Source organism: Salvelinus fontinalis, chromosome 22, assembly GCF_029448725.1.
Source record: "Salvelinus fontinalis isolate EN_2023a chromosome 22, ASM2944872v1, whole genome shotgun sequence".
In the NCBI taxonomy this organism is placed as follows: Eukaryota; Metazoa; Chordata; class Actinopteri; order Salmoniformes; family Salmonidae; genus Salvelinus; species Salvelinus fontinalis.
The window spans coordinates 31348309-31371404 of NC_074686.1; the positions used below are offsets into that span (position 1 = coordinate 31348309).

General features: G+C 42.6%; 1 protein-coding gene across 3 annotated transcripts; it reads left to right on the plus strand.

Moving 5' to 3' along the window:
- The first annotated feature begins 944 nt into the window (after positions 1-944).
- On the plus strand, positions 945-21331 carry LOC129820201 (polypeptide N-acetylgalactosaminyltransferase 12-like). Of its 3 annotated transcripts, none has more exons than XM_055877200.1 (10): positions 945-2045; positions 2643-2812; positions 4070-4259; positions 4572-5165; positions 5761-5878; positions 6514-6690; positions 11421-11552; positions 12358-12471; positions 14087-14245; positions 17811-21331. In XM_055877200.1, the coding sequence occupies exons 1-10, from the start codon at positions 1690-1692 to the stop codon at positions 17949-17951; spliced, it is 2151 nt and encodes a 716-aa protein (XP_055733175.1). In that variant the 5' UTR covers positions 945-1689; the 3' UTR covers positions 17952-21331. The 3 variants fall into 3 exon arrangements, with proteins under 3 accessions (XP_055733175.1, XP_055733177.1, XP_055733176.1); XM_055877201.1 differs by having other exon boundaries at positions 946-2045; positions 4572-4757; XM_055877202.1 differs by lacking the exons at positions 6514-6690; positions 11421-11552; positions 12358-12471; positions 14087-14245; positions 17811-21331 and having other exon boundaries at positions 4572-5216; positions 5301-5813.
- Positions 21332-23096: the final 1765 nt, after the last annotated feature.

Genomic DNA, 23096 nt, shown 5'->3' on the forward strand with positions numbered 1-23096 from the left:
TTACCAGAGCCTCTGGTGTTTACTACTTATCCAATCAAATTACTCCATGGCTTTGTGTGAAATGGTAGAATAATCTTCAGGCTCAGCGAAGTGTAATCCTAAATACATTTTGCTTGCCAGAAATTATGTAAATGACACTTGTGCAATGCTGTAGCATGTGCATTACTCTGGATAGCACCTTGAGATATTGCGTCATAAGCACCATGGAAATGAAGCCAATTAACTGGAGGTTAATGTAGTACCATATTAGTTGGCTTCTTGACACTAATGCCACTACATGCACTACTGTCTGAGGAGAGTGTATGGACCATTGAATTTGCATTTAAAGTATCTCTCTTTTACATATTGTTGTATGTTTAATAGGTTAAGAGAAATAATAACCTGTTGGCCTACAAAAAATAATAAACCTGTTGGCCTACAAAATGAGTGTTGACTGTTTATTTTTTATGAAAATGTCCTTATCCAGGCTAATATATGTTTTCCTCCAGAGATAGTAAGACAGACAGGTCAGTGTACCATGGTATATTACAACCCTCTGGTTACCCTTTCTCTGTTGTTTTGACACTAAGAGTATTCAATCAAACAGTATGGCACCCAAGTTACCTTCTCACTCTGAACAGTTACCTCAATTATTGATCATTTTCATTTTCTTAAAGATGTTTGCTTCAAACTAGACTTTTAAAAATATATTTAGGGCTAAGTGACATTCAACAGTGCTAAGAGAAATAATGTAAGAATATTTGTCCATAATGAAGATGACTTTATTGCACCCGTAAATGTTAAACAAATGTCAAATTATATATTTAATAACACAAGCTCTGTTCATACAAGAACACGGAATATCAGTAGTCTCTTTGGAATCAGTGCATGAAAACTACAGTAAACTACAGTCACGTGATATTGTACTTTTTTTACTACTTGTTGCCAACCCGGAAGCAGTCAATTTAATGCTTCATGCATTTGCATAATTATGAATAGGATATCGAAACGAAGCAGCTGTAACATTGTTAAACCGTAACAATTTTTTTCGTTACAGTTTCCTGGAACGTAGAAGACATTGTTTGCACAGCGTCGTTTGTTGATACAACAACTCGTGACACTGGAGAAAGATTAGTGACTGATAAACTTCTGATAAACTTCTTAAATGTATCGACGTGTATGATTTTGTGCGGCTCGCTAACGGAAACCGTTGAAATGTGTGCGTAGGTTGCAGGTAAAGAGCTACAACGTGACATAGTTAATGTAGGCTACATTGTGTCCATGGCGCGAAGATAAGTAGGGTGCGCAAACTGGATTAGGATTTAGTGCTACTGGGACAGAATGGAGCGCTGGACACATTAATTTGACCTTGATTCTTTTTTTTTTTATCTGGGTGTAAATGATAATCCATTTTTAACATCACGTTTATGGAGAAGTCATATTTCAATAAACTTTGACCAAGGAAGCCAATCGCTGGATGACAGAAAACGACCGTTGAAATTTGACTTGGCTAGTCAAATTTGGTCAACCCTGTTAAACATTTTGAAATAAAGTTGATTCAAGCAAAATAGGGGAACTTTTACATTGCACAAAGTTATTATCAAAAGCCAGTTCATGGTGAATTTGGTGGATCTGGTATGGTAATGCACCATGATGCTGTTGTAGCCTACGGGGTATGAACATATCTCGTGAAGGAGGAAGGGAGACACGATGGCACTTTCCCGGCGAAGGAATCGGTGGAAGTTGATAGTTTGCCTTTTTGCGGCGTCTATAGTGGGATATTTTATTTTAAACAGGCATAATAATCACGGTGACATAGCTGGAACACGTCGAAGAGAGGTTCCCACTGAGCAAGATATTGCAAATGAAATGCTTAAAAAGCCTGTTTATGACAAACCGACGTTGGATTTAAATGCCTTGGGAGAAATGGGCAGAGCTGTCAAATTAAACCTCGTTGGAGAGGAGAAGAGAAACGAAGAGGAAAGTATTAATAAACACCAGATTAATACCTATGTGAGTGATCTGGTATCTCTCCACCGCAGTCTACCCGAACGATGGAATCCTCTGTGAGTTTGAGTGTGGTGTTTATGATATTTTCCCAAAATTCTCTTGTGATAAGAGTATTTAATAGAGCTTTTCTAAAATATGACTGACTGAATATGAAGGAGCCATCAACCGATTGTGGCAAATCTCGTTGAGTATTTCTAAATGACAGGCAAGGCAATGCTTGATTTTGCAAGGTTGAATAAAGTCAGATCACTGACAAAGCTCGTTAATTAAACTGTTTATTTTGAGTTTACGAAAGGGCCAAGAATGAGGTATTAAGTGACTCGTTGCGTGTTAAGCCATGTGCAAAGAATGAATAAAGTACTGCGGCCATATCTCAGTCAGACATCCAAGCATATGGGTAACCAACAACATTGACCAAAAACGAACAGAGTTTATTTCTTCCTAGATCAGATCAGCACTCCTACTATTAGACACTTTTTGAATACTGGCCCAGATCTATTAGCCAGGGTGACATATCTGTTGTGCTATAATTACACTCCTTGTCATGTCAATGACAGTGAGTAAACAATGAGAAGCATGATGGAAAGGGGATGTCTGTGGTCAGGCTTGCTACAGATCTATAACAAGTGAACTCCTTCTCTTTACTTCTCCAGTTGTAAGGACCAGAAGTATGACTATAGGTCATTGCCATCCACTTCAGTGGTGATTGCCTTCTACAACGAGGCCTGGTCCACACTGCTACGTACTGTCCACAGTGTCCTGGAGACCTCACCCGACAGACTGCTACGAGAGGTGGTGCTGGTGGACGACTATAGTGACAGAGGTACAATCATGTATATACAGTACCAGTCTAAAGTGTGGACACACCTACTCATTCAAGGGTTTTTCTTTATTTTTACTATTTTCTACATTGTAGAATAATAGTGAAGACATCAAAACTATGAAATACCACATATGGAATCATGTAGTAACCAAAAAAGAGTTAAACAAATCAAAATATATTTATATTTGCGATTCTTCAAAGTAGCCACCCTTTGCCTGTATGTGCTGATCTAGGACCAGGTGCCTCCTGTCAATGCAATTTGTATTAATTGTGATCTAAAAGGCTAAACTCTTACCCCGAGACCCTGTTTGTATGGGCCCAGATTTACAGACATGCTTGGCTAGAGTGACATCACTATGTCTGCCAAAGGCAAAGCGAGCCAATATCTGATGAATATGACATTCAATATGTTAAGGTTAAAGGGATGGTGCACATAGTGCCAACTCATCATCATCAAAGTTTCTGCTCTGTACTGAAAGTGTTCTACCTTGAAAACTTGACTGCTGACATGCACATTTTTGGGGGGATTGTGTTAACAACGGACTAATGAACAAAATACAAAATTAAAGTTTTTAAGTGAACTTTAAATATATTTGAATACCAGTTGGTAAACACGCAGCCTTACTCATAGGCCACTATTTGTCCCTTTCAGCACATGACGTAGTATTGGCCATGGGAGTCGCTCCGAATATTTGATTAGATTTCTGACAAGTAGTTCACATTTTAGGCATTTAGCAGACGCTCTTATACAGAGCCACTTACACTTAGTGCATTCGTATTAAGACAGCTAGGTGGGACAACCACACATCACACTCATAGTAAATACATGTTTCCTCAATAAAGTATCTATCAACAAAGTTAGAGCTAGTAAGGGGGAAATAGTCAAGTGCCAGTGTTGGTTCACATTTGTTTTTGTTTTTGTGTGTTTTCTTTAAAGGTTTAAAAAGGCACCAATATTGACTGAACCTCAAAGGGCATCACTTCCCCATTTGACATTGAGTGGTTCCTTCCATTGCCACTAGATGGCGCTAAATCAGTTCTTTTGGAAATACCTATAGTGAAGAAAACATAGTGAAGAAAAGCCTTTCTTACTTGCTTGTCATTATCAATTAAACCACAAAGTGCAGGCACATCTGTTAGCAGCATTACACATTCTGTACCATTACACACCCTGTACCTGCATGTTACACACATCCCAGTTGAGGAAATGTACACTCTTGTCATGATACGTAAACAGCCCTTTTGGTTCCCTGTCAGCTCATTTGAAGGAGCCGTTAGAAAACTACATCTCCAGCTTGAAGAAGGTGCATCTGATCCGGGCCAGGAAGAGGGAGGGCCTGGTGCGGGCCAGGCTCTTGGGGGCCTCCATCGCCACGGGCGATGTGCTGACCTTTCTCGACTGCCACTGTGAATGCCACAAGGGCTGGCTGGAGCCCCTGCTCGAGAGGTGAGAAACCCCGTAATGGGCCAGGTCAGGACTGTTCTTCAGTCTAGTCGTAGGACCTTAGTTTCCACATGTACAGTAGTGCCTCTCTCCATTCCTTCTACTTTGCTGTTGAATGTATCGTGCTGCTGGCTAGATTTGGATATGTGTAGCTATGTGAACTATTTTCCTTACCCACCCCCTTTCACACTAATCCCAAGCCTCCAAAGGCCTGTTCCATATGGTACCTGGTGAGGCCTTTCTCTCTGTCGTCACCCTGTTATACTGCAACCCCCTGCCCCATGCTTGCTTCTGCTCTCTTCTCCTCTGCCCCAGGATTAAGGAGGAACCGTCCGCTGTGGTGTGTCCCGTCATTGATGTCATCGACTGGAACACCTTCCAGTATCTAGGCAACCCCGGGGAACCCCAGATCGGAGGTTTTGATTGGCGTCTGGTCTTCACCTGGCACTCGGTGCCAGAGTATGAGCAGAAACGCAGGCGCTCTGCCATCGATGTCATCAGGTCTGTGGTACCCTACATTAGAAACAGGCGCTCTGCCATTGATGTCATCAGGTCTGTGGTACCCTACATTAGAAACAGGCGCTCTGCCATCGTTGTCACCAGGTCTGTGGTACCCTACATTAGAAACAGCCGCTCTGCCATCAATGTCATCAGGTCTGTGGTACCTTACATTAGAAACAGGCGCTCTGCCATCGATGTCACCAGGTCTGTGGTACCCTACATTAGAAACAGGCGCTCTGCCATTGATGTCATCAGGTCTGTGGTACCCTACATTAGAAACAGGCGCTCTGCCATAGATGTCATCAGGTCTGTGGTACCCTACATTAGAAACAGGCGCTCTGCCATCGATGTCACCAGGTCTGTGGTACCCTACATTAGAAACAGGCGCTCTGCCATCGATGTCATCAGGTCTGTGGTACCCTACATTAGAAACAGGCGCTCTGCCATCGATGTCACCAGGTCTGTGGTACCCTACATTAGAAACAGGCGCTATGTCACCAGGTCTGTGGTACCCTACATTAGAAACAGGCGCTATGTCACCAGGTCTGTGGTACCCTACATTAGAAACAGGCGCTCTGCCATCGATGTCACCAGGTCTGTGGTACCCTACATTAGAAACAGGTGCTCTGCCATTGATGTCATCAGGTCTGTGGTACCCTACATTAGAAACAGGCGCTCTGCCATCGATGTCACCAGGTCTGTGGTACCCTACATTAGAAACAGGTGCTCTGCCATTGATGTCATCAGGTCTGTGGTACCCTACATTAGAAACAGGCGCTCTGCCATCGATGTCACCAGGTCTGTGGTACCCTAACAACTTCAGTGTACCGGAGAGGAAAAGTCTAATCCTCAGTTAACTATCAAGATATATGTTTAACAATTTGATATGCATATTATGTAGAGATCAACAATTGTTATACATACCATAGGCTATATGATTTATGATAATTATGGAACAAGTTTTCAAGATCTGCTCTGTAAGATGTGTGTGTTTTGGTCCCAGGTCTCCTACTATGGCTGGTGGGCTGTTTGCTGTCAGTAAGAACTATTTCCATTACTTGGGCACGTATGACACAGGCATGGAGGTGTGGGGAGGAGAGAACCTCGAGTTCTCATTTAGGGTGAGTGTAGGTGAGAGAGAGAACGAGCGAGAGTGTGTGTGAGAGTGAGATTGTGTGTGTGTGTGAGAGTGTGTGTGTGAGTGAGAGTGTGTGTGTGAGTGAGAGTGTGTGTGTGAGTGAGATTGTGTGTGAGGGAGATTGATACATTTGAGCTTGCTGTACTCTGTGCTGTTTATCCATGCCTTTTTCCTGACATTTCTGTGATAAGTTAAAAACCCACTGGAATCCAGTAACCCATGGTCACCATACTGTTATGAAATATGTGGGGATTCACACAAGGCTGCAATGTTTACACTTTCATTATATAACTAGGTCACCACTATGCCATTTTGGATAAAGAAAAATGACCTTTCTGTTCCCTAATCAAAATTACATTAAAGAACTTTGAACCAAAAGTTACCTCTGTCAATTAAGGTTCCGCAGTCAATATATTTGCAACGTTTGAAGAATTTAAACCAGCACAGAGGTCATGTTTTCCTTCAGTTACTTCCTGTGGGAAAGAACCAAACCACCATACAACAACAGAACTCCCTCCCCTTTGAGAAAGACACACAAAGCTGTCCATTGTGCTGCCTGATTGAATCATGGTGTGTAGCTAATCATGTCCTCGTGTTGCTGTTGTTGTTGTTATTTAGATCTGGCAGTGCGGGGGCAGCCTGGAGATCCACCCCTGCTCCCACGTTGGCCATGTCTTCCCCAAGAAGGCCCCCTACTCGCGGAGCAAGGCCCTGGCCAACAGCGTGCGTGCTGCCGAGGTCTGGATGGACGACTACAAGGAGTTGTACTACCACCGTAACCCCCATGCTCGCTTGGTAGGCCAGCCCTGAACAGGGACTAGCGAAAGCTAGCAAAATGTGTGGCTTTTGAAAGTGCATGGTGCTGTGATTGTGGGTCAGGATCAGAAGTTTATGGTGCTGTGATTGTGGGTCAGGATCAGAAGTGTATGGTGCTGTGATTGTGGGTCAGGACCAGTAGTGTATGGTGCTGTGATTGTGGGTCAGGACCAGTAGTGTATGGTGCTGTGATTGTGGGTCAGGATCAGAAGTTTATGGTGCTGTGATTGTGGGTCAGGACCAGTAGTGTATGATGCTGTGATTGTGGGTCAGGACTAGTAGTGTATGGTGCTGTGATTGTGGGTCAGGATCAGAAGTGTATGGTGCTGTGATTGTGGGTCAGGACCAGTAGTGTATGATGCTGTGATTGTGGGTCAGGACCAGTAGTGTATGGTGCTGTGATTGTGGGTCAGAACCAGTAGTGTATGGTGCTGTGATTGTGGGTCAGGATCAGAAGTGTATGGTGCTGTGATTGTGGGTCAGAACCAGTAGTGTATGGTGCTGTGATTGTGGGTCAGGATCAGAAGTGTATGATGCTGTGATTGTGGGTCAGGACCAGTAGTGTATGATGCTGTGATTGTGGGTCAGGATCAGAAGTGTATGGTGCTGTGATTGTGGGTCAGGACCAGTAGTGTATGATGCTGTGATTGTGGGTCAGGATCAGAAGTGTATGGTGCTGTGATTGTGGGTCAGGATCAGAAGTGTATGGTGCTGTGATTGTGGGTCAGGATCAGAAGTGTATGGTGCTGTGATTGTGGGTCAGGACCAGTAGTGTATGATGCTGTGATTGTGGGTCAGGATCGGAAGTGTATGGTGCTGTGATTGTGGGTCAGGACCAGTAGTGTTTGGTGGTAATAGTTTGTATGTATGCATGCACAGCTTTTCAAAGTAGTGATCAAATTCACATAAAAGAATGCCTCTGAGGAGCACAACTTCCATTCACACTTGTGGATCATACCTCTATGGTTAAGAGCAGCCATCTTACACTGAAAGAAGGGAAAAGCCCCTCATATTTTTTTTACCTCTAAGACACACACACACACACACACACACACACACACACACACACACACACACACACACACACACACACACACACACACACACACACACACACACACACACACACACACACACACACACACACACACACACACACACACACTTCTCCCCGCCCCCTGCTCTGTAAATGCTCCCCTGATTGAGTGACACTTGTGATGCATGAGGACGGGACACACAAGGTGACACTCCGTCCGGTGTGTGAGATTACCATCGAGAGGCACAGCTCCACGCAGCGACAGTGGGCATCACCCACCCACCCTTCAGTTAGTCAGAGGTGCTCCGTTCTGCGGCAACCCAGGTGCCAGGCTGCCAGCAGGCCTGGGTTCAATACTAGTTGAAATGATTTCAAATACTTCAACTGGGCTTGATTTAGCTTGCCTGGTGCAATGGAACCAATGGAATAGTTCAAAAATTGCAAACTTTGCCCATCTGGCACTCCTGGCAGGCTAAAGCAAATGCAAACAAACGCAAAAAGTATTTGAAAGATTTCTACTAATATTTGAACCTAAGTCTGCCAGGGTACCATGCTGCCAGTGTGTGGCACTCTAAACGAAACACGGATCAGATGGCACTCAGCTTTCTGAGAGGAGGTTGACATGCCAACTGCCAAGTGGGAAGTGCTAGGCAGAACTCTACCTTCTCCACAAACACCAATTTGCTCTCGCTCGCTCTCTATCTCTCTCTATCTCTCTCTCGCTCTCTCTATCTCTCTATCTCGCTCTCTCTCGCTCTCTCGCTCTCTCTATCTCTCTCTCTCTCTCTCTCTCTCCCTTGCTCTCTATCTCTCTCTCGCTCGCTCTCTCTATCTCTCTCGCTCTCTCGCTCGCTCTCGCTCTCTCCCTCGCTCTCTCTCTCGCTCTCTCTCTATCTCTCCCTCGCTCTCTTTCGCGCTCTCTCTCTCTTTCGCGCTCTCCCTCGCTCTCGCTCTCTCCCTCGCTCTCTCCCTTGCTCTCTCCCTCGCTCTCTCCCTCGCTCTCGCTCTCTTCCTCGCTCTCTCCCGAGCTCTCTCTCTCTTCCTCGCTCTCTCCCGCGCTCTCTCTCTCTTTCGCTCTCTCTCTGTGTGTGTGCTCTCTGCCTGGCATTCAGGTGAAGGGGAATGTGCCAGTCTGACCTTTTCAGTAGAAATATGAGATACAATCGCTCTCAAGAATCCAGTGATTCAAATTGATAAAGCTCCTGTCAAGCAATGGGATGTTGTTTTCTAATGGTTGGACTAATATTCCTCAGGCTTGTTTCCTGTTCAACTTTTAATTCACACCAGTTGAAACCTCCATTTTACTACTTACTAACAGAAATCCGAGTGTTCCCGGATGTCCTGCTTATTCCTTCCTGATTCCAGGAATCTTCTAACTCGGGATGTCTGGAAAACCTGGGATGGTCGGAAAGTTTTTGTAAGCCTAATAATTCCTCTAAGACTGCCCCTTACTGCCCCCCCCTCCTGTCTCCCCTGACTTGATTATCTTCCTTCTCTGGGGTCTAAATCAATTGATGGGCAATCAATTAGAGATGTTCAGGCATGCCTCTCCCATCTTTCACCTTCCTCCAACAGTAGGGGGCAGTCACCTTCCTCCAACAGTAGGGGGCAGTCACCTTCCTCGAACAGGGGCTTGTCTCCAAGCAGATGTTCCTGTCCCCAACACTCCTCTGTGGACCATAACTAACACCTAACAATCACAGCCGTACGGCCCAGTACATCACTGGAGCAGAGCTCTCTGCCGAGCTCCATGTATCCTCTATAACAGGCAGGTAGGCCCTAAAAAATGTCAAATGTTCCAGCCACCCAAGTCATACACTGTTCTCTCTGCTACCGCACGGCAAGTGGTGCCGATGCACCAAGTCTAGAACCAACAAGACCCTGAACAGCTTCTCCCCCCGAGCCATAAGACTGCTAAATAGTTAGTCTGAGTAGCTATTTGATTAGCTATCTACAACATTAACCCTTTTTGCACAAACCTTTTGGACTCCTTGCAAACAGTGCTGCTACTGTTTATTATGTCACTTTATTCCTCGTTATATGTACAGTTGAAGTTGGATGATTACATACACCTTGGCCAAATACATTTATACTCAGTTTTTCACAATTCCTGACATTTAATCCTAGTAAAAATTCCCTGTATTAAGTCAGTTAGGATCACCACTCTATTTTAAGAATGTGAAATGTCAGAATAATAGTAGAGTGATTTATTTCAGCTTTTATTTCTTTCATCACATTCACAGTGGGTCAGAAGTTTACATACACTCAATTAGTATTTGGTAGCATTTCCTTTAAATTGTTTAACTTGGCAAATGTTTTGGGTAGCCATCCACAAGCTTCCCACAAGTTGGGTGAAGTTGGGTGAATTTTGGCCCATTCCTCCTGACAGAGCTGGTGTAACTGAGTCAGGTTTGTAGGCCTCCTTGCTCGCACACGCTTTTTCAGTTCTGCCCACAAATCTTCTATGGGATTGAGGTCAGGGCTTTGTGATGGCCACTCCAATACCTTGACTTTGTTGTCCTTAAGCCATTTTGCCACAACTTTGGAAGCATGCTTGGGGTCATTGTCCATTTGGAAGGCCCATTTGTGACCAAGCTTTAACTTCCTGACTGATGTCTTGAGATGTTGCTTCAATATATCCACATGATTGTGGTGTTCTTTGGCTTGCAAGCATCCCCCTTTTTCCTCCGAACATAACGATGGTCATTATGGCCAAACAGTTCTATTTTTGTTTCATCAGACCAGAGGACATTTCTCCAAAAAGCATGATCTTTGTCCTGTGCAGTTGCAAACCGTAGTCTGGCTTTTTTTATGGTGGTTTTGGAGCAGTGCCTTCTTCCATGCTGAGCGGCCTTTCAGGTTATGTCGATATAGGACATATAAAGTAGATGTCCTAACCGACTTTCCGAAGCCATAATTTGTTCACAAGACATTTGTGGAGTGGTTGAATAACGAGTTTTAATGACTACAACCTAAGTGTATGTAAACTTCCTACTTCAACTGTACATACTGTATATCGACTAAGTACTGGTACCTTGTGTATATAGCCAAGTTATCGTTACTCAGTGTATTTATTATTACTTGTTTGACTTTTCTATTATTTCTCTATTTTCTTTTTCTTTGCATTGTTGGGAAGGGCTCGTAAGCATTTCACTGTTACTCTACACCTGTTGTTTACGAAGCGTGTGACAAATCAAATTAGATTTCTGAAAAACCTTGGGAATTTTGCAACCCTAGACTGTGGATTGGAGTGTATTTGTGCTAACCGTGACCAGGATGCAGTGGTGGTCTGCTAGTGGGCAGTGTGTGTGTGTGTGTGTGTGTGTGTGTGTGTGTGTGTGTGTGTGTGTGTGTGTGTGTGTGTGTGTGTGTGTGTGTGTGTGTGTGTGTGTGGGAGGAGTGCTTACGTTTGAGTTGAGATTGTGTACAACAAAAGAGGAGCGTGATGCAAAAGTCTGTTTTTGTAGTGTCAGTGTATGTGGTGGATTTGTGTTTTTATGGGAACATTTGAAAAACCATAGATGGTGCTGTTTGTCAGTTCACAGAATAATACCCAGAGACTCAAACAGACAGGAAGTCAGTTGAACATTTACTTCTGAGCTCATGACTGCATGGCCTCAAAATAAATATAATGATATAATTTTAAAGTCTCTTGTTTTGTTGTTGTTGTCAGGAAGCCTTTGGGGATGTGACAGACAGGAGGAGGCTCAGGACCCAGCTGGGATGTAAGGACTTCAAGTGGTACCTGGAGAACATCTATCCTGATATCCACGTCCCTGAGGACAGGCCTGGGATGTTTGGAATGGTGAGGAGAATGCTACCATTTTGACTCCAAGGTTGTATTAGTTAGACACCAAACAGAAGGTTGTTTTAGTTAGGCACCAAACAGAAGGAAACGGACTGAAACTACCTGAACCTGTCCAATAAGAAACACGTGTTGTCGTTTTCAACCCAGGCGACCTCACATTTGCACAGTGTAACTCAAGTGAAAGTCACCCAGTAAAATGCTACTTGTCTAAAGGTATTTGGTTTTAAATATACTTAAGTATCAAAGTAAATGGAATTGGTAAAATGACCTTAAGTATCAAAAGTAAAAGTATAAATCATTTTAACTTCCTTATATTAAGCAAACCAGACATCCCTATGTTTTGTTGTTAACGGATAGCCAGGGGCACACTCCAACACTCAGACATAACTTACGAACTAAGTGATTGTCTTTAGTGAGTCCGCCAGATCAGAGGTAGTAGGGATGACCAGGGATGTTCTCTTGATAAGTGTGTGAATTGGACCATTTTCCTGTCAAAATGTAACAAGTACTTTTGGGTGTCAGGAAAAATGTATAGAGTAAAAAGTACATTATTTTCTTTAGGAATGTAGTTAAGTCAAAGTTGGCAAAAATATAAAAAAGTACAGATACCAAAAAACCCGACATAAGCAGTACTTTAAAGTATTTTTACTTAAGTAAATGTACCACATTAATGAATCTGTGTTTATTAAAGGGATAGTGCACTCAAGTGTGTTATTATAGGCATCTTGACTGAACTTTCCCTTGACTCCCCACACTCATAGCTGTACTTTAACAGCAGCATCTGCATGTTGTTTCCCTCTAGCTGAAGAACAGAGGCATGTCCAGCTACTGCTTTGACTACAACCCTCCTGACGACCATAACCTGGTGGGCCACCGGATCATCCTCTACCCCTGTCATGGCATGGGACAAAACCAGGTAGCTATGGCTCCATCTTTACTCTCCGTGTCCTTCATTTAAAACCAGGTAGCTATGGCTCCATCTTTAGTCTCCATGTCCTTCATTTAAAACCAGGTAGCTATGGCTCCATCTTTAGTCTCCATGTCCTTCATTTAAAACCAGGTAGCTATGGCTCCATCTTTAGTCTCCATGTCCTTCATTTAAAACCAGGTAGCTATGGCTCCATCTTTAGTCTCCATGTCCTTCATTTAAAACCAGGTAGCTATGGCTCCATCTTTAGTCTCCATGTCCTTCATTTAAAACCAGGTAGCTATGGCTCCATCTTTAGTCTCCATGTCCTTCATTTAAAACCAGGTAGCTATGGCTCCATCTTTAGTCTCCATGTCCTTCATTTAAAACCAGGTAGCTATGGCTCCATCTTTAGTCTCCATGTCCTTCATTTAAAACCAGGTAGCTATGGCTCCATCTTTAGTCTCCATGTCCTTCATTTAAAACCAGGTAGCTATGGCTCCATCTTTAGTCTCCATGTCCTTCATTTAAAACCAGGTAGCTATGGCTCCATCTTTAGTCTCCATGTCCTTCATTTAAAACCAGGTAGCTATGGCTCCATCTTTAGTCTCCATGTCCTTCATTTAAAACCAGGTAGCTATGGCTCCATCTTTAGTCTCCATGTCCTTCATTTAAAACCAGGTAGCTATGGCTCCATCTTTAGTCTCCATGTCCTTCATTTAAAACCAGGTAGCTATGGCTCCATCTTCATGTCCTTCATTTAGTAGTGGTTCAGACACTGGTGTGCTAGCCTATATTGTTTTCAGGACTGCAGTGATTGTTGTCTAGTGTTGTTAGCTTAGATTTTTGTTTAGCATTTTTTTAAATTTAACCTTTTTTAACTAGGCAAGTCTGTTAAGAACAAATTACATCTCATCATCTGTCATGGTTAAACAATGCTTACAGTGCTTTCATTGCTAATAGCCTAACACCTTGACCAAGCCGGCCCTGCACGTGCATTTGCGTGCGCATGTTGATGTTGTCTACACCCAGCAGACGGGTTCATAAGATGCAGATTCAAATGCCTAACCAACTATATTAGTTTGGGGACAGGTTGAAACACATGAAGCATTCATGGGCATTTAGCTAGCTTGCTGTTGCTAGATCATTTGTCCAGGAAGGAAAGCTTTGGATTATTTGACCTTCTTCTTCTGGTGGATCTTTGTAGAATTTAACCTATTTTGAGTCATACACAGTTGTGTGTGCTCTGCTCTGACCATTAGTCCACAGATAAAGGAGAAACCTAGTTAATTTTCTTTGATTTAATCTCTCCTCGTTCATCTTTTAATCACCCACGTGGGTTAGTATGCTCGTGAAAACCAATGAGTAAATGGGAGAGGCGAAACCTGAATGTAATGGTCATTTAATTTTTAACTGGGCCTGGCAGACAGCATGTGGTAATGGAAAGGATATTTGACTCAGAGCTTCAGATTATAATGCAAATTGACAAGTACAAAAGTATTATGTGTATTTGGAGCAAAATGAAAGTGAAGAAAACAGGTACCATTGTGTGTGAGGTCAGCTGTATGGAACACAACAAAAACTCCACGAACCACGCACACGCTCTTCTTCTCTCCTGTTGCAGTTTTTTGAGTACTCCAATGAGAGTGGGGAGATCCGCTATAACACCAGGGAGCCAGCAGGGTGCGCTGTGGGGGACGCTGTCTCCAACTACCTGACCGTGCACCTGTGCAGGAAACCCCGGCAGACTGTACCACAGGACCAGAAGTTTGTCCTCAGAGAGGTGAGCTGGATGGGGACTGTGTGTTCATCCCACGTCATGGCAGCAAACAGGGAGCAGAGGAAATGGTCAGTGGTGGATGGTGGCCAGAGATATAGGTGTACAGGAATTTTGTAATGGAATCAATGTTTTTAAAATGTATTTAACCTTTATTTTAACTAGGCAAGTCAGTTAAGAACAAATTATTATTTTCAATGACGGCCTAGGAACAGTGGGTTAACTGCCTTGTTGAGGGGCAGAACGGCAGATTTTTACCTTGTCAGCTCGGGGATTCGAACTAGCAACCTTTCGGTTACTGGCCCAAAACTAGGCTACCTGCCGTGTAAGGGTATCAAACACATGGAAATCATATGTTTTGATACCGTTCCATTCAACCATTACAAAGAACCAGTCCTCTTAGATCTCTGTCCACCAGCCTCCTCTGAAGAAGGTGGAGAGGAGAGTAGAAAACCCAGATGAACACATGGACGTACAGTGCCATCAGAAAGTATTCAAACCCCTGGACTTTTTCCACATTTTGTTGTGTTACAGCCTGAATTTAAAATGGATTAAATGTAGATTTTTTTGTGTGTCCCTAATCTACACAAAATATCCCATTAATGTCCAAGTGGAACTATATGTTTAGAAATGTTTACAAATTAATTAAAAATGAAAAGCTGAAATGTTTTGAGTCTAAGTATTCAACCATTTTTGTTATGGCAAGCATAAATAAATTCAGGAGTAAGAGTGTACTTAAGTCACATAAGTTGCATGGACTCACTCTGTCTGCAATAATTTTGTGTAACGTGATTTTTAAATGACTACCCCATCTCTGTACCCCACACATACAATTATCTGTAAGGTCACTCAGTGAATTTGTGAATTTGAAGCACAGACTCAGCCACAAAGGCCAGGAAGGGTTTTCCAATGGTTTGCAAAGAAGGGCAACTATTGGTAGATGGGTAAAAAAAAACACACACACTTAAGTGCTCCTTTGAGCATGGTGCAGTTATTAATTACACTTTGGATGGTGTATCAATACACCCAGTCACTACAAAGATACAGGCGTCCTTCCTAACTCAGTTGCTGGAGAGGAAGGAAACTTCTCAGGGATTTCATCATGAGCCCAATGGTGATCTGACTAGTGGTTAGAGCGTTTGGCCAGTAACCGAAAGAGTATTTTGAGTAGATTGTTGACAAAAATTGACAACACATTCCGTTTTAATCCCACTTTGTAACACAACAAAATGTGGGGGAAATCAAGGGGTTCTGAAGGCAGTATATACAGTAGAGTACAGTACGGGTGTAGCTAAAAGTTGGTTTTCACTAAGCACTCTTGTGTTCTGTCTGTTCTGTTGATTTTCTGGTTGGAGCGGCCTCGATGCATTCAGAGCATGTTCAAAGGGAAGCTTTGACAAATACTCACATTAAGCCCTCTCCCCTCTCAGCTCTCATTTTTCTCTCAGCGCTACCTCGCTCTATCAAATCAATTCAATTCAAAGGGCCTTATTGGCACGGGAAACATATGTTAACATTGCCAAAGCAAGTGAAATAGATAATAAACAAAACTGAAATAAACAATCAAAAATGAACAGTAAACATTCCAAACACAAACAGTCCTGGGGTTGTTTGTGAACAGAGCCCAATGACCAGCTTGCTTAGGGGACTCTTCTCTAGGTTAATCTCTCTGTACGTGATGGCTTTATCTATCTCTCCCTCTCAGCTCTCCCATTTTCACTCTCTCAGCTCTCCCATTTTCACTCTCTCTCAGCTCTCCCATTTTCACTCTCTCTCAGCTCTCCCATTTTCACTCTCTCTCAGCTCTCCCATTTTCACTCTCTCTCAGATCTCCCATTTTCACTCTCTCTCAGATCTCCCATTTTCACTCTCTCTCAGATCTCCCATTTTCACTCTCTCTCAGATCTCCCATTTTCACTCTCTCTCAGATCTCCCATTTTCACTCTCTCTCAGATCTCCCATTTTCACTCTCTCTCAGATCTCCCATTTTCACTCTCTCTCAGATCTCCCATTTTCACTCTCTCTCAGCTCTCCCATTTTCACTCTCTCTCAGCTCTCCCATTTTCACTCTCTCTCAGCTCTCCCATTTTCACTCTCTCTCAGCTCTCCCATTTTCACTCTCTCTCAGCTCTCCCATTTTCACTCTCTCTCAGCTCTCCCATTTTCACTCTCTCTCAGCTCTCCCATTTTCACTCTCTCTCAGCTCTCCCATTTTCACTCTCTCTCAGCTCTCCCATTTTCACTCTCTCTCAGCTCTCCCATTTTCACTCTCTCTCAGCTCTCCCATTTTCACTCTCTCTCAGCTCTCCCATTTTCACTCTCTCTCAGCTCTCCCATTTTCACTCTCTCTCAGCTCTCCCATTTTCACTCTCTCTCAGCTCTCCCATTTTCACTCTCTCTCAGCTCTCCCATTTTCACTCTCTCTCAGCTCTCCCATTTTCACTCTCTCTCAGCTCTCCCATTTTCACTCTCTCTCAGCTCTCCCATTTTCACTCTCTCTCAGCTCTCCCATTTTCACTCTCTCTCAGCTCTCCCATTTTCACTCTCTCTCAGCTCTCCCATTTTCACTCTCTCAGCAGTACCTCTGTCAGCACTCTCTCTCGCTCTTTCTTTCTCTTTCTCGAGTCCTTATCCTCCACAGACTCCAACTCCCCTCAGATACAGACTCATCCCAGTATCACTATAGTAGATGTTAATAGTCCTAGTCTCTCTCTGGAGTAGGGGTCACATGATCAAATAATGTCTTCTGGATAGCTTTGATGTATCTCAGGTGATAAGTGTTTTTGTGGCGTTTGGTACACAATGGATCATAAAGCATTGAGGTAGCCTATTGACTGGGTGCACAGTCCGTGCTTGTTGTGGTAGTTTAGTACAGGTACGTGTTCAGTGTTTCCAGCAGGGGAGCAACTTTCACTGGGGATGGGTGAAAGTCCCCCCCACATTTGCATTTTTGTCTCCCCCCAGTTTTATCATTGGAATGTGATACAAAACAAGGCCACGGTGTGCTTTAGGACCATGCCGACGCCTCCGAGCGGTCGGGTAGGCTGTTTGAAATGTTTATCGGACTGGATAAAAAAATAAATGATGTCCCTCCCACTTCTAAAATCAAAGTTGCTCCCCTGGTTTCCAAACATGTTAATAGCTAGAGAGAGAGAGAGAGAGCAATTGACAGAAGGCTAGGGACAGTTTCTGACTCTTCACACTGCACAGCTCCCCTCTCTGTAATGCCTGTATGTAGTCTCTTGTTCCTGCATGTAGTCTACACACCAGTGGTTCACAACTTCACTTCTCCAGGGTTGTAGCCAGTCCTACTGCTGTTAAAATCTTATTTTTTTTATTGATTGGCTAGTGAGTCCACAGACTTGGTTGTTTAGGTAGATATTAGTTTGTTAAAGGGAAGGATTAAGACCAGCATTAGTTAATTGGGACCAGCATTAGTTAATAGGCCTTAAGGACAGTGCTTCTCTACTCTATACTAGTGGTCCATTTGGCCTGGCTTGTAAAATAGATTATATTTCAATAACCTGTTTTAAATAAAGGTAACATGTTTTTAATAACTTCTTTCCACTAGGACGACACCCTCTACCATGTGATGACGCAGAAGTGCGTCCAGGCCGTGGACAAGACTGACAACGGCACCCCTGCCCCTGCCCTGCGGCCTTGCTCAGACCACGCCAACCAGAAGTGGTTTTTTGAGGAGAGGGGGGCGTAGTGGAGCGGGCCAGCCGAAATCCCTATCCCTGGGGTAGAGGGTCAACCAAACTCTTACCCCTGGGATAGAGGGTGAGGGTTGGAGGGCCCCCAAGACCAATACTCAGGTCCAGCGCCCTTATGCCGTGGAGATGACCTGGGTCGTAGTCACTAGATACAAAACAGAAGAAAATGGTCCAAAACGGCGAGGTTCTATCTGAAGTAGTCTAATAGGAATCATTTGTTTTCTGTTGCACACGGTTTGTAAATGTTGTGCTCTAATGAATATGACCCTGGTCAGGCGAACCGTTCTCACCTCCTGTATCTATGCACAACCGTGTGCTTGCTGGACAACGTCAACATTGACGTTTTCGCACATTTGTGAAAACCTGGGAGACGAAGGATGTTGGAATGGACTGGGATATTTAACACATTTTTATGTGTGGGATTTAATGACCTGTCTGTTCATCTGACTGAAAGCCACTCCTACTTTTTATTCCCACTTTCGTTCTTACCTCTCTCTTTCTCTGGAACACAGGACCACTTAGCAGCTGGTCGTGGATGTTTTTGGGCATTGCAGTGATCATGACAGACTCTATGTACTTGCGCATTACATTATAGCTGGAAATCTCAGACTCAACCTCTAGACGGAGCCAAAGCTTCCATCTTGTGTGCTGATCTTTTTCACTCCATCCAGCATGTTCTCAGCTCAGTGATGTGAGTTTTTAATTGTTCAGGTATTTTTGGGAGCCTAGTATTTTGTTTTATACATATTTTATTTTTTAAATACGTGCTTACTACTTCAACCAGTCCCTCCAAGATTTTAATTTTTTTTGTGATATTTTCGGGCAAAATAATCTTGCATGGCAGTATGCAACAATTGTGTTCAATTTGTCGCGAAAGTGCGCTGACGAGAGAAACATTTGTTGCCGTGTAGCTTGATTGAACCATATTATGCTGTGATTGGTTAATTTGTACTGCGGTGATGGATCTGTTTTATGCGGTAATATTGCAATGATTTGACTTTTTTATGCAGAAATTAGTGTGGTGATTGGTCAAATTTGCAAGCCCTCGCAAAATATGTGATGAAATTTTTGATTGCACACAAAAAAATTGCGATGACAGAATCGTGGAGGGGCTTTATAACTTTCGATTGGCTCCGCTTCTAGGCTTAAGACAACACACAGTACCTCTTTAGCCACACGATTACTGGTAGTAGGAGAAATTCCACTCCGGTCTTTAGTTGTGTTCATGAATCACAATTATGAATTTGGATAACTCACGGTAAGCAATTTAAACATTTCTGAAAGAAGGAATACTTGTGGTTTTTCATTGTTTTTTGGTCTAACATGCATCTTGTCAATGCAGTTGACTCCTAGTGAGATTGTTATTTTCCTAAACGAGTGAAGCTACTAAGACTTAACGTAGCTATATTGGGTGTGTTAATTATATTATAATTCTTGTTTATTTTAAATGATATATTTACTCAATGTTTATTTACTTACTTATTGATCATCGTTGATGTCAGCGTGGATTTATTAATTCAGCACTATGTTAAATGAGCCACTTGACTTTATGTATTGCAATTGCAATAACAAATGGGGAAAACAATTGTTGACAATAAATGTTCCTTAAGGCCATCATTTGGGCCATTTTACCCAGAAGTGCCTTACCTGATGCAAAAAGAGATATGGAAAGATACGCATGGAATTCTAAAACAAATCCACATTTTTATTAAAAGAGATTAAGGACAAATCTCAAATGATACCTACCTTATCCCTATATAGTGTACTATAGTGCAGGGGTACTCGCCTACTATTTGAGAAGGTCCGGTCACATACATTTCCTCTGTGGCAATGGTCCGGATGGATATTGTAATTTGTCGTAGTAACAAACCCCAACGTTGCGACCCCCAAGCTGTTCAAACTGTTTACACCCCTCTTTTTGCCAGATATAAAAAATAAAATTGCTGTTTTTTAAAACAGATTTCCTGCAATTCTACACATGTTGACATGTCTTATGATACCTGAGTGGCTCAACAAAATCAGCCGGGGTTCCCTTGGGATGGAGGCCCCTGGGCATGTAATCTGGCCACGATAACTACAAGATGTAGGTAGCTGGTTAGCCTAACTCTCCTATCTAGTTGACATGCGCTAGTGGTAATTAACTGGACATTTTTTCTGTCAGGTTATAAATAGCTCTCTAAGGTCTGTCAGTGGAGGAAGGAAAATTGTCCATACACAACCAAATTTCAATAGTAGTGCATTCTACTATTATAACTCAACAGTAAGTTTAATTTCCCAAAAAATAAATACTATTTATTTATTTAGTCAGGACCTGCGGTCCGTATTGACCCTGTTCTGGGTCCGGATCCGGAACCGCCAGTTGGCTGCTATAGGGCGTAAGGTGTCATTTGAGATATAGCCTAAGTGTACTTTAAGATTGATATCTTATGCAAGGAGATTGTGGGTGAATGGAGTGCTGCATTGATTCCTGTTCGCTTAGCCTAGTGGTATGACTGTTGCGTTTAGGGGGACGTTGGACACACACTCACTAACACACATGCATACACACACACACACACACACACAGGAGTTTACGTGCAGGATCTCTGGATCACTTCAATTGAAATAGGGATATGAGATTTGATTTATACCTTTTTATATCCCATGGCCACAGTTCATAACATGTTTTCTAAGTACATTGACAAGAGTCAGTTTTATTTAAACACGACCGGGTGAATCACAACATGTCAACCTATTGATTTTGGACAGGGTCCAAAGTAGTGCACTATAGAGTACCATTTGGAATGCAGACATATTTTTGCGCCAGGGAGTTGAATAAATATGAGATTGTTTTTCCTGAGTTATAGTAGCGTTATTTACGGTTTTCTTAGTCATCTGGTATTCCAGGCATGTCCCTACATTGTAAAACATGTTTTATTGTATGTTATTTGACATGTTATATGGCCGCAGCAAAATTGATAAGTGACCATTCACCTGGTTTGCTTAATATCTTTCTGGCAGGTCATAGAATGGTGCGGCGCTCCTCTACCACCGTACATCATAAAGTGTTCTGTCTGTTTGGGACACAGTACTCTGGATGCATCCCACATGGTGCCCTGTTCTCTATGTTGACAACTACTTTTTAAAATCAATATGCTGGATCCAACTGGATTTAATTCTAATGCTGTTCATTACATGTGGCCTTTACCATCATAAAAAAAAATTGTTATTAATTCAAGATATTTTTAGGAACTGTCCATAAAATGGGATCGATTGGATGAAACTGAGTTTGTAATCATATTAATGTACCATTTTTCTAGTACCATTCTGGAAAAAGTATTTAATGTGTAATGTTTAATTTCTGAATAATAATACAAAGTAAAACTTGTAAAAATTGTATTCTTGGTTGGTATGTATGTATTTTCTTCAAACCACATCAGGTACCAGTCAGAAGTTTGGACACACCTACTCATTCAAGGGTTTTCCTTTATTTTTTACTATTAAAAATAGTAGTCACCTGGAATGCGTTCCAATTAACATGTGTGCCTTGTTTAATTTGTGGAATTCCATATTATGTCAAGAACAGCTCAAATAAGCAAAGAGAAAAGACAGTCCATCATTACTTTAAGACATGAAAAGACATAACATTTCAAGAACTTTGAAAGTTCCTTCAAGTGCAGTCACAAAAACGATCAAGCGCTATGATGAAACGCTCCTATGAGGACCGCCACAGGAAAAGAAGAACCAGAGTTTCCTCTGCTGCAGAGAATAAGTTCATTTAGAGTTACCGGCCTCAGAAATTGCAGCCAAAATAAATACTTCAGAGTTCAATTAACAAACACATCTCAACATCAATTGTTTAGAGGAGACTGCGTGAATCAGGCCTTCATTGTCAAATTGCTGCAAAGAAACCACTACTAAAGGACACCAATAAGAAGAAGACACTTGCATGGGCCAAGAAACACGAGCAATGGACATTAGACCAGTGGAAATCTGTGCTTTGGTCTGAGGAGTCCACATTTGAGATTTTTGGTTCCAACGGCCATGTCTTTGTGAGACGAGAGAGTAGGTGAACGGATGATCTCTGCATGTGTGGTTCCCATCGTGAAGCATGGAGGAGGAGGTGTGATGCTGGGGGTGCTTTGCTGGTGACACTGTTTGTGATTTATTTAGAATTCAAGGCACACTTAACCAGCATGGCTACCACAGAATTCTACAGGGATACGCCATCCCATCTGGTTTTGCACTTAGTGAGACTATCATTTGTTTTTCAACAGGACAATGACCCAACACACCTCCAGACTGTGTAAGGGCTATTTGACCAAGAAGGAGAGTGATGGAGTGCTGCATCAGATAACCTGGCCTCCATAATCATCCGACCTCAACCCAATTTGAGATGGTTTGGGATGAGTTGGACCGCAGAGTGAAGGAAAAGCAGCCAACAAGTGCTCAGCATATGTGGGAACTCCTTCACGACTGTTGGAAAAGCTTTCCACACGAAGCGTGTTGAGAGAAGTAGGCAAAGGGTGGCTACTTTGAAGAATCTCAAATATAAATATATTTTGATTTGTTTAAGATTAGATTTTTTAGTTACTACATGATTCCGTATGTGTTATTTCATAGTTTTGATGTCTTCACTATTATTCTACAATGTAGAAAATAGTGCACATAAAGAACCCTTGAATGAGTAGGTGTGTCCAAACATTTGACTGGTACTGTACATCAAATACCTGAATTCACACAATCTTTCTCCTTCATGCTATTACAGCACAGTAGACATTTTATTTATGTACATTTCAGATGCCTATGTATGTACTCTGCTGTGGACTACTGCACAGGCAGGTATTTTTGAGTACTGTACCTTTAAAAAATACATTTAAAAAAAGCTCCCCAAGAAAACACTACATATTTTTAGTAACTACTCATATCATTACAATTGTAATAGTTTGTTCCCTTTTCCATATATGACTCATGCATCCCAGTCATAATAATATAGACTGCTGCTGGTGGATCCATTCCCATTATCCTCTTTGCGTAGGGAGAGAGAGTTCTGTTCAAACCATATCTGATTGGTTTTTAACACCAGCTGCTGTGTGAGATGGGGGAAATGTCGAGCTCACGCCAAGTCCCTCTCTTCCCCCTGTGCCTCAGCAATGCCCTGC

Coding starts and splice junctions, on each gene's coding strand:
- LOC129820201 (XM_055877200.1), top strand. CDS start 1,690: ATGGCACTTTCCCGGCGAAGGAATCGGTGGAAGTTGATAGTTTGCCTT. Junction 2,813..4,069: donor GGACGACTATAGTGACAGAG/GTACAATCATGT, acceptor GTTCCCTGTCAG/CTCATTTGAAGGAGCCGTTA. Junction 12,472..14,086: donor ATGGCATGGGACAAAACCAG/GTAGCTATGGCT, acceptor CTCCTGTTGCAG/TTTTTTGAGTACTCCAATGA.